Genomic DNA, 18,526 nt, shown 5'->3' on the forward strand with positions numbered 1-18,526 from the left:
GAGATGTGCTTCAAAATTTTTTTTACTATATATTATTTGCTTTTATGTTAAAAATGTTCAGAAGTTGTAGCAGAAACTGCTACACTAAAAATCCTGCTTACACTTCTACTACTGTAACAGAAATGATGGGCAAATGGCTAACCAGCTACGCCCCTTTTCCTAGACCTCCCTGCAGTTAGATGTCACTATTTGACTGTGTTCTCTGCAATGGACTTAAATACAGTATCAGTTAAAATGAAAGAAAGAAAACACATGAACTAAACTCTCAGCTCAAAAGTTTGAGAGGAAAAAAAATATATATATATCTAAACCAAAGGAAAGAAATTAATCAACATAACAGCAGCAAATATTGAGCTTTACAAAAGAGAAACAGAATAATTTATAAAAAACTTGATTCTTTGAAGTACATCCCACTAGGTATCTAATGAAGAAGACACAAAATAAGACATGTCAGAGGAGAAATAACCACTGAAACAGAGATTTTGCTAATCATGTGAGATACTGTACATAACCCTATGCAGAAAATTTTGGAAACTTGGAAGATATTGATAATTTATTGAAAAAATATATACTTTACCAAAACTGACCCCACAGAAGATAAAATTTAAAGAGATGTATTTACATTAAGGAACAGAAGCTATCAGAAAGCCATTTCTCCCACAAAAAAGCACTAGGCCCTGACAATTTCACAGGAGAATTCTACCAAATCTTTAAAGAGCACATAATGTCAATGTTATTTCATTTGTTCTAGAGCACAGAAAAAGAAAACTTCCAAAGTCTTTTTATGAAGTGTTACAAACTGAATTTCGTCCCCCCCACCAATTGAAATGTTAAAACCCTAACCCTCAATGTTACTATATTTGGATATACAAACTTTAAAGAGATAATTAAGGATAAATTAGGTCCCTAAGAGTGGGGACCTAATCTGATAAGATTATTATCCTTATAAGAAGGGGAAGAGATAACAGAGATCTCTTCTCACGTGCACACAGAGAAAGGCCATGTGAAGACATAGCAAGAAGGAGGCTGTCTACAAGCCAAGGAGAGAGACCTCAAAATCAACTCTGTCAAACCTTGATCTTTGACTTCTACCCTCCTGAACTGTGAAAAAACAAATTTCTGTTGTTTCAGTCATCCTGCTATTGGTATTTTGTTATAGCAGCCATAGAAGGCTAATGCATAAAGCAAGTACAACTTTGATACCAAAATCTAACTTTAAAATACCTCAAAAAAATACACAGTAGTATCACATCATATTGATGCAAAAACCAAAATAAAAAATTAGGGTTTACTTTGAATGAAGGAATAACTCAATATTAGAAGGAAAATCAAGTGATCATCTCTATAAATGCTGAAAGTGCATTTGACAATATTCAATACCCATCCCTAATTTTAAAAACAAAATAAGCAAACAGAATAACACTAAATTAGGAAACAGTAGTAGCTTCAACATGAAAAAAGATAAAAATTAGAAAACACTGATGACAGTTTTGCTAAACTTAGGAACAGGATAAGAATGAACAGCATCAAAACTATTACTTATCATTGCATTTGATATATATGAAGCTATAGCCAATGCAATTAGATGAGAAAGAAATGACATGTAAAATAATTGAAAAAATAACTCTATACTTATATGTACACAGTATGAGAGTACACTTGAAAAACCCAAAGGAATTAACAGAAAAAATCTACAAAAAATAGGAGAGCTGAATAGGTAGCAGAATATGAAATTGATAAACAGGATCAATGGCTGTCATATTTACCTTAAGAAAAATTTAGGGGAAAACAGCAGAGTAAGAAGCATCAACAATCGGTCTCCCCACCTAGACAACAATAACATTGGCAGAATCTGTCTGACATAACTATATTGTAACTGTGAAGTCTACTGAAGGGCCTGAAACTTCCAGAGAAAGTATTGGGCCAAAATTGCAGTTAATTTCAGCTCTTAGCACAGTAGCAGCTACCCATCCCCCAACTCATCCCTGTGACAGGCAGCGCATGTGTTCCTAAAGCAGCTTGCACAGAGCTTGCAGAAGCCCTGGCAGGCATAAAAGACCTTATCATCTAAATGTCAGGGATCTATGCTTGGATCACTGATTGCTGCTTCTGATCACAGTGGTGAAAAGAAATGGGTGGCCATTGTTGCAACTCTCCCCATTGTTGCAAGACTCTCTCCCTCAGGCTGACATGATTTCCAGGGGATTTAAGGGCTGACACCTTTTCCCCTGCTTTGTCTTTCTCTTTTTCCACTTTTGGGAGCCAGACAATAACAACTAGAACATTCAAAAACAACCCATATACAGAAAAAATTAAAAAGTGATTGTGCATGCCCAAAGACTGAGAAAAGACCTGACCTAAGGAAGACCTTAAGGTTACACCTCAGGCTGATCTTTGGCACAGAAGATAACCTACAACATTTAAAAATAATAACAAACAAACAAACAAAAACAACAAAAGACATTAAACCCTAGGGAAAGGAGAGAGTCTGATTTCCATAGTTACCACATCATTAGATTCAAATGTTCAGTTTTCAAGAAAAAAAATCACATGGCATATAAAGAAACTGAAAAGTATGGCCCATTCAAAGGAAAAAAAACCAACAGAAACTGTTCCTGAAAAAGACTTGATGTCAGACATACTAGACAAAGATGTTAAAACAACTGTCTTAAAATTGTTCGAAGAACTGCAGAAAATTGTGAAAAAGTCAAGAAAATGACATATGAACAAATGGAAATACCAATAAAGAGAGAGAAAACCTACAAAGAAACCAAAAAGAAATTCTGGATCTGAAAAGTACAATAACTGAGATGAAAAATCCACTAAAGAAATTCCAAGGCAGATTTGAACAGGCAGAAGAAAGAATCAGTGAACTTGAAGACAGAACAATGGAAATTGAGTCTGAGAAACTGAAAGAAAAATGACTGCAGAACAAAGTCTAAGGGACCTGTAGGACACCATCAAGCAGACCAACATACACACTGTGGACGTCCAACAAGCTTGAGAGAGAGAAAGGGACAGAGAGAATATCTGAAGAAATAATTGCTGAAAAATCCCCAAATTTGATGAAAGACTTGAATATAAACATCCAAGAAGCTCAACAAACTCCAAATAATATGAATTCAGAGAGACCAAGATGCATTATAATCAAACTTACAGAAGACAAAGACAAAGACCATCTTGAGAGCAAAGTATAGCAGGAAGAAAAGAAATAGGTGACTGGGAGGGCCCAGGCTCAGGGACAGGCTGTGCCCCCATAGCCATGCACAATGTGCATGTGGAGAAAACAATGGCCCTCTACAGATGTCCTCAGTTTGTCCAATACTGCCCCCCTTTTCCTTTTTTTTGGCAGCTGGTCAGTATAGGGATCTGAATCCCTGACAACACTGTCCCTTTTACTTAATGACCCAGGAATCTGCTGTACCAAATACAATGTACAATGGCACGTGTCTGCCACAGACCTACAAACACACACCCTGAACTTATCTCAGGTTGCCCCATGCACTCTCTTTTCCCTAGAAAGACAAAATGCCCTCTGAGCATAAGGCACCTAACAGAGGTACCTAACTCTAGACTCTGGGGACATGGCCCCTAATCAATGCATCTCAGAGTGCCTTCTAAAGACCCTTGACCTCTGTCGGTGCATGACCCAGCAGCCCGGCCGAGTGCATGCTGATCAGAGAGGTGGCTCCCCAGAGAGGCCCAAGACCCAAGGCAACCACACATACAAGGCACTAGTGGCCAACTGAGCAGACACAGAGGTAGCCATACCAAATTGGCAACCCCAGCAACATCCTAGCCAAACAATAGTGTCAAACCAGTGGACTGAGAAACCCCCTGCCACAATGACTAAACATCAAAGGAAAGATACCAGACATATGAAAAACCAAGAAAGTACACCACCGAAGGGTGATAACTCTCAAGCTCTAGATCGTATAGAACAAGAAGCCCTTGAAATGTCTGACAAGGAATTTCGAGTGATAACTCTAAGGAAACTTAATGAGATACAAGAAAACTCAGTTAGACAACATGATGAATTGAGGAAAAGTATACAGGACCTGAAAGAAGAAATGTACAAGGAAATCAATGCCCTGAAAAAGAATGTAGCAGACCTTGCCAAACTGAAGAATTCATTCAGCGAAATAAAAAACACAACAGAGAGTTTAACCAGCAGGCTAGCAGAAGTAGAAGAGAGAACTTATGTCCTTGAAGATGGGCTGTTTGAAATGACACAGGCAGACAAGAAAAAAGAATTAAAAACATTGAAGAAAATCTAAGAGAGATATCAGACAACCTTAAGCACTCAAATATCCGAGTCATGGGTATTCCGGAAGGGGAGGAAAAAGGAGATTGCATTGAAAACATATTCAACAAAATAGTAGCAGAAAACTTCCCAGCTATACGAAAACACACAGATCTTCAGATTCAGGAAGCTCAAAGATCCCCAAACGTATTCACCCCAAAAAGATCTTCTCCAAGATATGTTATAGTCAAATTGGCAAAACTCAAAGACAAAGAGAGAATCTTAAAAGTTGCAAGAGAAAAGCATCAAATTACTGTGAGAGCCCCAATCAGACTAACATCAGACTTTTCATCACAAACCCTAAAAGCCAGAAAGGAATGGGATGATATATTCAAAATACTAAAAGACAGATATTGCCAGCCAAGAATACTCTACCCCGCAAGGCTATCCTTCTGAAATGAAGGGCAAATAGCATATTTCTCAGACAAACAAAAACTGCGGGAGTTCACTACCACACAACCACTCTTACAAGAAATCCTCAAGGGAGTACTGGGTTTGGTAACTGAAAAACAACTACCACTGCCATAAAAACCCAAGAAAAATCAAAACCCACTAGTATAATAAAAATGGCATCCATAAAGAGAAAACAAACAAACAAAAAGGCTATCTACAGCCAAGGAACCAACTAATACAGAAGACAAACACCAAATCAGAAAGAAAGGAACAAAAGACACTTAAGACATCCAAACAAAAATCAATAAAATGCTCGGAATAAATCAACACTTTTCAATAACAACTCTTAATGTGAAAGGCTTAAATTCCTCAATCAAAAGACACAGACTGGCTGACTGGATTAAAAAGAAGGACCCAACTATATGCTGCCTTCAAAAGACCCACCTCACCCATAAAGACTCACACAGACTAAGAGTGAAAGGATGGAAAAAGATTTACCATGCAAACAAAAATGAAAAACGAGCTGGGGTAGCTATTCTCATATCTGATAAAAGACTTTAAACTAAAAACCACAAAAAGAGATAATGAGGGCCACTACATAATGATAAAAGGACTGATCCATCAAGAAGACATAACGATCATAAATATACATGCACCCAATGTTGAAGCAGCCAGATTTATAAAACAAACTCTATTAGACCTAAAGAAGGAAATAGACACTAATACCATAATAGCAGGGGACCTGAACACCCCGCCATCAGTATTGGACAGATCATCTCGGCAAAGAATCAGCAGAGAAACACAAGATCTAAACAACACTCTAGACCAATTGGACTTGGCAGATATCTATAGAACATTCCATCCAACAACCTCAGAATATTCATTCTTCTCATCAGCACATGGATCATTCTCCAGGATAGATCACATGTTAGGTGAAAAATCAAGTCTCAGCAAATTCAAAAAAATTGGAATTATCCCATGTATTTTTTCAGACCACAATGGATTAAAATTAGAAATCAATAACAAACGAAATTCTGGAAACTATACAAACACATGGAAATAAAGCAGCATTCTACTTAATGACATATGATCCAAGAAGAAATCAAACAGGAAATCGAAATATTTATTGAAACGAATGAAAACAATGATACATCATACCAAAACCTGTGGGATACTGCAAAAGCAGTACTAAGGGGGAAATTTATCTCATTAAATGCTTACTTGAGAAGAATGGTAAGGTGGCAAGTGAACAACCTAATGCTTCACCTGAAAGAACTAGAAAAACAAGAACAATCCAAGCCCAAAGTTAGCAGATAGAAAGAAATCATTAAGATCAGAGCAGAACTTAATGAAATTGAAACCCAAAAAACAATACAAAAGATCCATGAATCAAAAAGTTGGTTTTTTGAAAAGATAGATAAAATTGACAAACCATTAGAATGGCTAACTAAAAAAAGAATAGAAAAGACCCAAATAACAAAAATTAGAAATGAAAAAGGTGACATTATAACTGATACCTCATCCGTGACTACTATAAACAACTATATGCCAACAAATTTGAAAATCTGTAGGAAACGGATAAATTTCTGGACACACACAACCTACCAAAACTGAGGGAAAAAGATGTAGAAAATATGAACAGACCAATAACAATAAAGGAGATTGAAGCTGTTATCAAAAGGCTCCCAACAAGAAAAGCCCAGGACCAGATGGATTCACAGCAGAATTTTACCAAACATTCAAAGAGGAATTGACACCAATTCTTTACTAACTATTCCAAAAGATTGAAACAGAGGCAAATCTCCCAAACTCATTCTATGAAGCAAACATCATCCTGATAGCAAAACCAGGTAAAGATACAACTATAAAAAAGAAAACTACAGGCTGATATCCTTGATGAATATAGATGCAAAAATCCTCAATAAAATACTAGCTAACAGAATATCACAACACATACGTAAAATTATACACCACGATCAAGTGGGATTCATCCAAGGGTTGCATGCAAGGTTTGTTCAACATATGCAAATCAATAAGTGTGATTCACCATATTAATAAAATCAAACACAAGGACGATATGATCATCTCTATAGATGCTGAAAAAGCATCTGATAAAATACAACATACATTCATGACAAAGACCCTCTACAAGTTAGGTATAGATGGAGAGTATCTCAACACAATTAAAGCCATATATGATAATCCCACTGCCAACATCATCCTGAATGGGGAAAAGCTGAAAGCTTTTCCTCTAAGAACAGGAACTAGGCAAGGATGCCCACTCTCACCACTCCTATTCAACATAGTGTTGGAAGTACTAGCCAGAGCAATCAGAGAAGAGAAGGAAATAAAGGGCATCCAGATAGGAAAAGATGAAGTCAAACTGTCCCTATTTGCAGATGACATGATCCTATATATTGAACAGCCTAAAGCCTCTACAAAAAAACTCTTGGAGTTGATAAATGATTTCAGCAAAGTAGCAAGATACAAAATCAACACACAAAAATCAGTAGCATTTCTATTCTCCAATAGAGAACATGCAGAAAGAGAAATCAAGAAAGCTTGCCCATTTACAATAGCCACCAAAAAAATTAAATACTTAGGAATAGAGTTAACCAAAGATGTGAAAAATCTCTATAATGAGAACTACAAACCACTGCTGAGAGAAATTAGAGAGGATACAAGAAGATGGAAAGATATCCCATGCTCTTGGATTGGAAGAATCAACACTGTGAAAATGTCCATACTACCCAAAGTGATATACAAATTCAATGCAATCCCCATCAGAATTCCAATGACATTTTTCTCAGAAATGGAAAAAACTATCCAGACATTTACGTGGAATAACAAAAGACCACGCACAGCCAAAGCAATGCTGAGCAAAAAAAATAAAGCTGGAGGCATAATACTACCTGACTTTATACTACTAAGCTATAATAACCAAAATAGCATGGTACTGGCATAAAAACAGACACACTGATCAATGGAATAGAATAGAGAATCCAGAAATCAACCCACACACCTACAGCCATCTGATCTTTGACAAAGGCACCAAGCCTATACACTGGGGAAAAGACTGCCTCTTCAGCAAATGGTGCTGGGATAACTGGATATCCATATGCAGGAGAATGAAACTAGACCCATACCTCTCACCATATAATAAAATCAACTCAAAATGGATTAAAGAATTAAATATACAACCTGAAACAATAAAACTTCTTAAAGAAAACATAGGAGAAACACTTCAGGAAGTAGGACTGGACACAGACTTCATGAATACGACCCCAAAAGCACAGGCAACCAAAGGAAAAATAAACAAATGGGATTATATCAAACTAAAGAGCTTCTGCACAGCAAAAGAAACAATTAACAGAGTTAAAAGACAAGCAACAGAGTGGGAGTAAATATCTGCAAAATACACATCTGACAAAGGATTAATATCCAGAATATACAAGGAACTCAAACAATTTTACAACAAAAAACAAGTAACCCAATTAAAAAATGGGCAAAAGAGCTAAATAGGCATTTCTCAAAGAAAGATATATGAATGGCCAAAAGACATATGAAAAAATGCTCAACATCACTCAGCATTTGGGAAATACAAATCAAAACCACACTGAGATGCCATCTCACTCCAGTTAGGATGGCTAATATCCAAAAGACTGTGAATGATAAATGCTGGCAAGGTTGCGGAGAGAAAGGAACTCTCAATACATTGTTGGTGGGACTGCAAAATGGTGCAGCCTCTATGGAAAATGGTATGGAGGTTCCTCAAACAATTGAAGATAGATCTACCATATGACTCAGCTATCCCACTGCTGGGAATATACCCAGAGGAATGGAAATCATCAAGTCGAAGGTATACCTGTTCCCCAATGTTCATCGCAGTACTCTTTACAATAGCTAAGAATTCGAACCAGCCCAAATGTCCATCATCAGATGAGTGGATACGGAAAATGTGGTATATCTACACAATGGAATACTACTCTGCTATAAAAAAGAATGAAATACTGCCATTTGCAATGACATGAATGGACCTAGAGAGAATTATATTAAGTGAAACGAGTCAGGCACAGAAAGAGAAACATCACATGTTCTCACTTATTTGTGGGAGCTGAAAATAAATAAATAAATACGCAATAAAACCGGGGGGGGGGGAGAAGACACAACAATTACTATTCCTTGAAGTTGATACAACAAGCAAACAGAAAGGACATTGTTGTGGGGGGGAGAGGATGGAGGGAGGGAGGTTTCAGTAATTGGCCACAATAATCAACAACATTGTATATTGACAAAATAAAATAAAATTTGAAGAAAACAATAAATAAAAAATTATATAAAAACATTTAACTTTATAAAAAGAAAAAAAACACGAGAGTTTTCATGCACACTTCACCCAGCTTTCTCTAAAGATAACATCTTATAAAAACTGTAGTACTTAATCACACCAGGAAATTGGCACTGGTATAATACTATTAAACTATGTACTTATTCAGATTGTAAACATTGTATTTTTGAAACTACATTTTTAGGTGCTTAAAGGTTCATAATTCTTATATCTTCTTGGTGAACTGAAATTTTGGGAATAAAATAGCCATCTTTCAAAATTAAAAAAAAAATAAAAAAATAAAGACTCTTGACCTCTGCTGGCCCAATTGGCTCTTCCCCCCAGCCCTCAAGTCCATCTGAGCCACTAGAGTGTCTATAGCCACCAACTCTTGCCAGAACACACTACTCAGTGGCCACTGGTCCTGTCCTGTGCCCACACCATGCCCTACCTGTGTTGCCTGACACCAAGGCCAGTAGGTCCAACACTTCCTCGCTAGTCCCAAGCACAATGACCATGGACATGGCTGAACTGGGGCATGCAGGACAGGCAGATGAGGCACTTACAGAGTGTATGATGTCCACCATGTCGTAGGCTTTGGTAGATTCCAAAGGGACAACTGTGTCGAGCTCAGGAACTAGACGATCACTTTAGGTGGAAAAGAGGCAGTTATAAATCAACACAGGAAGAGCCAATTGTGTTTTGTGGGTGCAGGGTGGGGAAGGAAATGGGGGAGATACATCACAGGGACTGGACCAGTTCTGTCCCTGCTGGGCTTGCAAAGCAGTCACCAGATGCATTCCTTTGTAAACATACATTAAACTAAACCTAAGCTCAATGCCAACCCCAAAGACCTCCCAGTTCTAAGAGGAAAAAATGAGCTTATTCTCTAGAAGGTGATTCTTTCATTTATCCTCTCCGAACACCTCCTAAATTCTACGTACTGTGTGGGAAACTAAAGAAAATTGTAGTGAACAAGACAGGCCTGGGAGATCCCAGTCTAACTTCCTGAAACATTAAAAATGAACAAGGACTTGGAAACAGAAAGTCAGAGTTCTACAGAAACCACTGTAGGTTCACATTCCCAAGTGGAAGGTTAACCTGCTAGAACTCTTTTAAAAAGCCAAACTGCAAGCCCTCTGAGCAGAACCACGGCAGGCTAAAGCGTCACATGCAGGCTCATGACTCTCCTTCCTCCTGCATCTACGTGGCTCAACAGGAAGACTAAGCCAGAGCCCACTCCCATAGGAGGACTCAGCAACTTGCTCCTCTCCAACAGGCTCTCATCCCTTCCTGTCCCATGTGAGCAACCAGGGGCTACTCTGATCCTAAAATGTGCACCTGGGCTAAGGTTTGGCTTTGGGACAGGCCACATGCCCCATCAAGCCCAACTTCCCATAGAGCTCTGCACTGGGGTACTAGGTACAGTCCTGATAACAAAACCCTCCCTTACTTTCCATTTGCCACTTATACAGATAGCTCCCTAGGACTGTATGCTGAGGAGGTATGGCTGGGCCAAAGCAGGCTATTCAGACACTTCTGGGCCTCTGGGCCATAACATCTACAAATGATATCCTAAACCCTTCAGGGACTACAGATAGTATAGATGCTCAGAAAAGGAGGCTGTGCCCATCACTCTTAGCCTTGTAAGCACCCTCTCTTCTATGACTACACACAATGGACCATTGCTTGTGTCCTCGAGGAATGGGGCAGATGTAGACACAGTGCAGCCCTGAGGACATGACTCTTCAGAGCATCCTTGGTCCAGACTGGGCCCTGTATAGGTGGGAGCCCAGGTCCAAGCCAGAAGGTAGTGCCTGAAAATGGCCTCTGCCCAAGTGACAGAATTCCAAATCCCTTCTGCAGAAGAAAGTCCAGGCCAAGTGAGTGCTTCACATTGGAGAGAAAACAAAATGGAAGAGCCAGAGGTGTGGAGCAATATCTCCCCACTGGGCCTCCATCTTACTCTATGGAGCTCCCCATCAGGCAGTGGCCCCAACAGCAAAACTAAAAGGTCTCTGGTAGGTGGCCAGCAACACACCCTTCTCCAAGACTGCCCCAGACTCTGGCCATGAGCAGTGTGATAAACATGTCCTGAAGGACATGCTGTGTCATTTCACACTTAATTTATTTCATGTCAAGACCAAAAAAAGGTCCATTTCCAACTCTGGACAACTCAAGGGTCTCTTAGAAAAATTTAGGGTTTTTTGGTTGGTTTATTTTTTGCCACTCTTTACCCCCAGGCTACCCATCAGCCATTACATAGAGGAAGAAAGTGAACAAAATCATCTTTCTTTGCTCTCGTACCTAGACATGCCATGATCATTCCCACACCTGGGAGCCACGCCAACTACACTCCGCAATCTGCTCCAAGCTGCCCAACAGAGCAGATCCTAGAGGTCCTGTCAGGGTAGAGGGCCAGTGAAGGACAAGCCACCCTAAAAATGAGAGGAGGTGCACCGGCTTGCAACCCACCTGGGATCATGGCACTCGCGGATGGGAGCCGGGTCCTGACTGCTGAGGGGCAGAAAGTTGAAGAACTCCCGGAGATTACACAAGGCATCAACGTCATTTTCAAAAGCTCTGTGGGCCACACCTGAGAAGACAGGGAGGATATAATGGGCCAGGGTGCCAGTCAGCCCAAAGGTGCTGCTTCAGGCCAACTGCCCCTTCTAGGGCATGTCTGCTGTGGACTCTCTTGACGTCTCGTCCTCCACATCCTCTAGTGAGGCTGGGATGCTACACACTGGGGCTGAGCTTCAATTCACACAGCCCGTTCCCTATGCTCTGTACTCACACCTCTGCAGGAGTCATGCTTTTCCTTATTCAGGACATAGCTCTACTGTCACCTCCATGCCCATTCCCATGCCCCTGGCTTTCTATCCCTGGTCCATGCGGGAGTTCTTTTCAAACACTTTTCCCTGCAGCACCTGTTTCCCTGTTTGCTATCTGACATCTCCCCTAGAATATCAGCTGCAACAGGGTAGTCCCCCATCAAGAAGAATGCCTGAGGTGCTCAGCACTGTTCCTGAAGAATGTCCCAAAACCACAGAGCAGTCAAACAAGGCCACGGTATGATGCAGAAAGTGGAACCAACAGCTCTCAGGTTCGCCCCACCAGACTCCCTGTTTCCACTATTGCCCCTACAGTGTCTTGTCCCCATGGGAGCCAGAGGGAGCTTTTAAGTCAGATCATGTCATATCTCTACCCCAACAACCATCCCTGCTGTTCATTGAGTATATCAGTCACTGTCCTACCCCAGGGCCTTTGTATAAGCTATTCCCTCTGCCTACAATGCTCCTCCTCTAGATATCCACACAGTTAACTTGTTCAAATATGCTCAACTGTTACCCTCACAGTGAGGCCTACCCTTACAACCTAATTTCGTTTCGGAGTTTGTTTGGGGTTTTTTGGCATTAGCCACCCTACTTGAAATTGCAATAATCCCAATCCCTTTATCCTGTTCTACTTTTCTACAGAATGTATTACCTTCTAACATACTAAATAATGTAATGAAAACATATGTCCACACAAAAGCCTGTATACAAATGTTTATAGCAGCATATCTACTCTTTTATTTTTTTTATTGAATCATAATTGATTATACATGTTTCTTGGATTCGATGCTGACATAATGCTGATCAAATCAATATTACTAGTACGTACATTGTTACAAATTATACTTATTCTTTATGCCCCTTGTCCAATCTCTCCCTATCCCTCTCTCCCTCCCCCCTCCCACCACTGATAACCCTAGATTTCTTCTCTTCCTCTGAAAGAGTAATGGTTACTCTGTTGATTTGTTGCCTAGATGATCTGTCCAATGCTGAAAGGTGTGTTCAGGTCCCCAAATATTATCATACAGCAGATGCTTCTTCTGTCACTTTGGAGTGGGCTTTGTGGAGAGAGACATCCTCTTCTTTTCTTTGGTCTCTGCTGGTGACTCTCCTTGTGTCAATGCACTCCAGTGGCTGGCAGACTACCTGCGTGGTGGTGGTGATGTCTAGCCACTTTCATGGCAGCTGTGGTTATTGTGGTGGCTGTGGTGGGCCACTCACATGGAGGTGATGGTTTTGGCATGCTCCTTGGCACTGGTGGTGTACCTGGTTGTCAGAGGGGTCTGGTCCTTGGCTCCATACCCCAGGTTCTCAGGCAGGCCCTGAGGCACTGGCAGTGTGCCTGGTTATAGGCGGGAGGCCCAGTCCCTGGCTAGATACCCCGGGCAAGGCCCCGAGGTGCTGGCACTGTGCTTAGATGTGGGCGGGTGGTCCAGTCCCTGGGTTGGCCTAGGCTGGAACTAATTTTTTGTCCTCTGCTTACTTCCAAAATGGAGGAACTTCCTGTAGGAACCAGTATTTGAGCTCTGTGGTTCAGCTAAATTGCTGCTTATTGCTGTTTCCCTGGGGAAGACTTTTTGTGCAGCTCAGGGTTTAATGGTTGACCTTATAGGTACTTCCGGCTCTCCAGAGACCTGGTGCACCTGGGTTGTGTAGAAACTCTGATCTGGGCCTGAATCTTTTCATCAAACTGCACCCCATGCAATTCTGCATTCCTGACCAGTCTCCTCTGAGTGGTCCTGCGCTTAGTCGGGGGTGGGTTGGCTGTCCTTGCTGTGTCTCAGTGTTCTCCCAGTGAGCCCATCTCCCCCACTGTCCATGCTCCAAACACTTCCCATGGGACAGGCCCTGAGCCAGTCCCTTGTGATGACTCACTCACCCGAATGGCTCCCCTTTTTCAGCGGTTCTGGCTCCTCACTCCTGCGTGGGTCCACGGAAACCCTATTAGTGGTCTTGCTGTCCTGGGGGCCACCAAGGCCCTCTTCTCCCCTGCACCTCCAAGCAACTCCATCTGAGGGGCATAGCTATGGCTTCTGCTGGCTTCTGCTCCATGCACTCAGTAGTTCCAGCCTTAAAGCAGCCGCAGCCCAAAACCCCCCAAGCAGTTTTTTCTTTCTCTCATCGTGGTTTCTCCCGCCTTCATGAACTCCATAGGTCTCTCCTCCTCCTCCCCTGAGTTCCAGTGGCCCCAGCTTGATTGCTGTTACATTTTTATAGTTGTAAATTGGTTGATTTGTGGGAGAGAATGATGCTGGGAACTGTCTATTCTGCCATTTTGACTGGAACCTCCAGCAGCATATTTGTGATAGCCAAAAAGTAGAAACAATCCAAATGACTATTAACTGGACAATGGACAAACAAAATGTGGTATATCCATACACTGGAATATTATTCAGCCATAAAAAAGGAATGAAATACTAATTCAGGATATAACGTGGATAAATCTTTAAAAAATTATACTAAGTAAAGGAAACCAGTCACAAAAGACCACATATTGCATGATTCCATTTATATGAAATGTCCAGAATAGGCAAATCCATAGAGACAAAAAGTAGACTTCTGATTGCCTAGAACTGGAGTATTTGTGTAGACATGAGGAGTGACTGCTATTTGGTACAAAGTTTCTTTTCGGGGTAATAAAAAGTGTTCTAAAATTGATTGTGGCAATGATTATGCAACTCTAATAATATTTTTAAAGCCACTGATTTGTACCCTTTAAGTAGGCATTAAAAGTATATGTTATGTGAATTATATCTCAATAAAGCTCTTACCAAAAGGAAAAAAAAGTACATATAGAGCACCATTTCGGCCCTGATCTGCGGATATAGGGCTAAGCATGTTGGACATAGCCCGTCAAAAACCCTCAGGCCCAGAAAGAACATCACATATTGCCCTTAAAAACAAAACACAAACACCAAACAAAACAACCCTAAAATTGTGCCACAGAAGAAAATTTAATGTCATGTGAAGACATTAATCTGTCGAATGAAAAAAACAGGTCACAAAAGTGTGCATATGCACACCTCTGTTTGAGTATATGTATGTTTACACACTTATCAGCACGAAATACTGCAGGGGTATAACCAAAATAAAACAGTGGTGATTATCTGTGGATAGTGGAATCCCTAGTGACTTTTAACTCCTGTATTTTCTAAAATTTCTACTACAAACATGTAATACTATTGAAATCAGGAAAAATAAATAAATAGCATATTTCACCACATCTAAGACACCATCAAGACTCGGCTTTATTTTATATCCCAATAAGAAAGTCAAACCTCTGCCAACTAAGCCCTGAGATGATAGTGTGGGGGCAGGCTGTGGTGAGTTGAGGGAAAGAAGTGCTCTGATTCTAGACATGTGTTGGAGATGGAGCTGAATGGAGTTGAGGGGTGAGGGGAGAGAGAAAGGAATGTGTCAAGGCTGACAACGACATGAGATGGGGGAAGAAAAGTTTTGTGGGTGGGGGAGCTCTTAGTTTTTTTAAACCATATTTCAACAAATCTAATACTTCACTAATAAGACACAGCTCTGTTTTACAGACACTAAGAAATGTTGAGGGTCCGACCCCGTGGCTCACTCGGGACAGTGTGGCGCTGGGAGCACAGCGGCGCTCCTGCGCGGGTTCGGGTCCTATATAGGGATGGCCGGTGCACTCACTGGCTGAGCGCGGTGCGGGCGACACCAAGCCAAGGGTTGCGATCCTCTTACCGGTCACAAAAAAGAAAAAAAAAAATGTTGAGGACTACATGATGACCCAATGTCTTAGCCACAGTACAACATGCATAAATCAGTCATACCAGCCTTGTATTGCTTCAAAATCTCTCCAAGAAGCCATTTCTCCTGTCTTCAGTTACACTACTTGCTGTGTGGTAGGCAATTCTTTCACAGTTTGGTGATTTTTCCCCAAGAAAATACGGAATTGCAATCATTACTCCAAGAGTAAACATGTCTTCACTAATATTGGAATCATGCTCTGCTCTCAATTCCATGCCTTTCTGTATTAAGAACTTTTGTTTCAGTGCAAAAATCATAGAATAATCTTTATACATTTTAAACTCAGAAGATGTGGCATGTAACCTTAGAAAAGTGAAGAACTACGACCAAATTCATGAACACATGGGTCATCACATTAAAACTGCACCTGGCCCATAGTGACTGTTAAAACATTATCTAGACTTTACCCCACCTTTGGAGTAAAAAATGTCACAATAAGATTTAATATTTCTAAAGGGTTCAGCTGTACATACACAGCCATACCTACTTACAACCACCATTCTGACAATTAGCTTAAAAATTACTTTAAAGAAGATCAAAGCATTAATAGCCTGGTTTGTTTTTTTAAATAAATTTGAGATACTAAATCCACTTTTATCACTGTGGTTCTGTAGGCAACACTCTGTACCACAATCTTTCAAAATCAGTTCCACCAGTTAAGTGATACTTTTAAAAACTGTCACCATTCTCTTTGACAGTGTCCTCTTCTCAATGTTTGAAAACCATAAGGTCATCCTCAGGGGCTCTCACCTGACATGGTAGTATGGGTCTTGGCACCGCCGAGCTCTTCCTGGGTAACATCCTCATTGGTGACAGACTTTACAACATCAGGGCCAGTGATGAACAGGTATGAGGTGTCCTGAAATCAGAGATTTCCAGAACAGTCAATTTTAGATCTTGCCAGAGCCATAGAGTTCACTCAGCTGAGAAGACAAATGCAGAAAAGGCAGTGATGTGGGGGCAGAACCAGACTGAGATGCAGCTCAGATACCCATCCAGACTAAACACTCCAGCTTTCCCTGCCTCATTGTCTATTTCTTTTTTTTCAAATCTTTGTTGCATGACTCCATCTCAGCAAATTAGCTTGCAGTGTGGCTAACATCCCAGGTTCACTCATCTGTAGGAAACAATAACAGATGGTCCTCACTCAAAGCTTGCTGCATGCTGAGCACTTTTTAAGCACTTCACAGTACTGTGACATTAAAGCCTAGGTACTATTAACATTCCTGTTTATATAGGAAATTGAGGCACCAAGATAGTATACAACCAGCCACTTTAAGTGAAGCTACTTAAAGACACTGATAATCAACACTCTGGGGTTATGAGAGTGGGACAGACTTTTTTTAGTTTCTAATTTATAGATAATAAAGGCATTCTGTTAAAAAAAAAAAATTTAAATAGAAGAACAGGGGATACAGTGGAAAGTAAGTCTAGATCCCAGCCCTTATTTCCATGCCTCCAATTCCTGCCCCAAAGGTAACCACTGTCAGCTCTTACAGAGACACCCGTGCACATACAAGCATAGATATATATTTTTTTCTAACACAAACATTTATTTTCTCTTATTTCCTAGCACAAACATTTTCTTCCTAACACATTTTCTTTCTAACACAGTGTCCTCTACACACAGTTCTCAAATTCGCTTTAAAAAAAAAAAAAAGAAAACATAATACTATAGCTTGAAGATTGTTCCACATCACTATAGTAGGATATGTATCATAATTTAACTGTCACCTACTGGTAGTCATTTAGGTTGTTTCCAGTATTTTATTATAATAAGTGATTCTGTAATAAATATCCTTCTGTAGTCATCTCTGAATTCACTGCTCATGTTCTTTGCCCATTTTTCTAATGGATAGTTGGCTTTTTTTTTTTATATACTATTAAAATTAGTCCTTAGTCTATCATATGTGTTGTATCAGTCTTTGATCTTATGGCTCCTTGGTTGGGGATCTTGCTAGAAAGGTTTGGCTAGAAAGCTCCTCCTTACTCCATACAAAAACTTCTAGATGAAGGGCTGGCCCTGTGACTCACTTGGGAGAGTGCGGCGCTGGGAACGCCGAGCTCACAGGTTCAGATCCTATATAGGGATGGCCGGTGCGCTAACTGGCTAAGCGTGGTGCAGACAACACCTTGCCAGGGGTTGCAATCCCCTTACTGGTAAAAAAAAAAAAAAAAAAAAAAAACTTCTATATGAATGTTCATAGCAACATTATTGGTAACAGTTAAAAAACTAGAAACAGAGGACTTCTGGTTTCCAGTCCATCATGTAAAAAGCTGGAAGTTAACACTCCCTGCTAACAATTAAAAAGCTGAACAAACTGAAAAAAAAATCAATAACTCCTCTTAGATCTAACAGAGAGGTGAGGTCACAGAGCAAACTTCTCCAAAATTGGAGAATGACAGGCAAATGCAGAAAATCAAGGCTTGCCAGAGCAAAAACTCATGAACACAAACCTCCCCAGGAACCAGTGCTTATGTAGGGAAGCCTGAACTACAACTAACAAATTGCTGGAGACTCAGTATGGACATGTCAGAAAGAGAAAAACTCCAGGGGGGCTCAGTCATTGGGGCACCCACACCTTTGTGAGTTTTGCCTCTAGCAGCTCAACCAGGTTGTCATGATTATGTTCTGAGAAAAATCCCCTCATGCTTCCAGCACGGGGAGGGGAAAAGGAACCCTTTTGAAATGTGCCAGAGTATTCTGTTCTTCTTAACAAGGTCTGCCCTCAGGAGAAACTATTTAACCAGAGCCTAATCTGCTGGAGTTTTATCAAAGACTAAATGACCTGGAGGAAGGAAAATACCAGACTCCAGCCAGCTCTAGCCTTCCACATGGGAGAGGGGAAATACCCAGCTCCAGCCCACTCTAGTTATCCTGTCCCACCA

The 18,526-nt window shown here is 40.5% G+C and overlaps 1 protein-coding gene across 5 annotated transcripts in view; it reads right to left on the minus strand.

Annotated features, from left to right (window-relative positions):
- The window catches only part of PCCB (propionyl-CoA carboxylase subunit beta), an 86,152-nt gene that overhangs the window by 33,770 nt on the left and 33,856 nt on the right, over positions 1–18,526 (minus strand). For all 5 annotated transcript variants that reach the window (XR_010024932.1, XM_063115304.1, XM_063115303.1 and 2 more), the window contains exons 7-9: positions 16,388–16,496; positions 11,499–11,619; positions 9,590–9,671 (exon numbers count right to left, since the gene is read on the minus strand). Coding sequence is in view for 4 of the 5 variants with exons in the window: in XM_063115304.1 (XP_062971374.1) it covers positions 9,590–9,671; positions 11,499–11,619; positions 16,388–16,496 (312 nt within the window). In the remaining variant the exon portion in view is untranslated. The remainder of the gene's footprint in view (positions 1–9,589; positions 9,672–11,498; positions 11,620–16,387; positions 16,497–18,526) is intronic.

The sequence above is a fragment of the Cynocephalus volans genome, chromosome 11 (genome assembly GCF_027409185.1).
Source record: "Cynocephalus volans isolate mCynVol1 chromosome 11, mCynVol1.pri, whole genome shotgun sequence".
Taxonomy (NCBI): domain Eukaryota; kingdom Metazoa; phylum Chordata; class Mammalia; order Dermoptera; family Cynocephalidae; genus Cynocephalus; species Cynocephalus volans.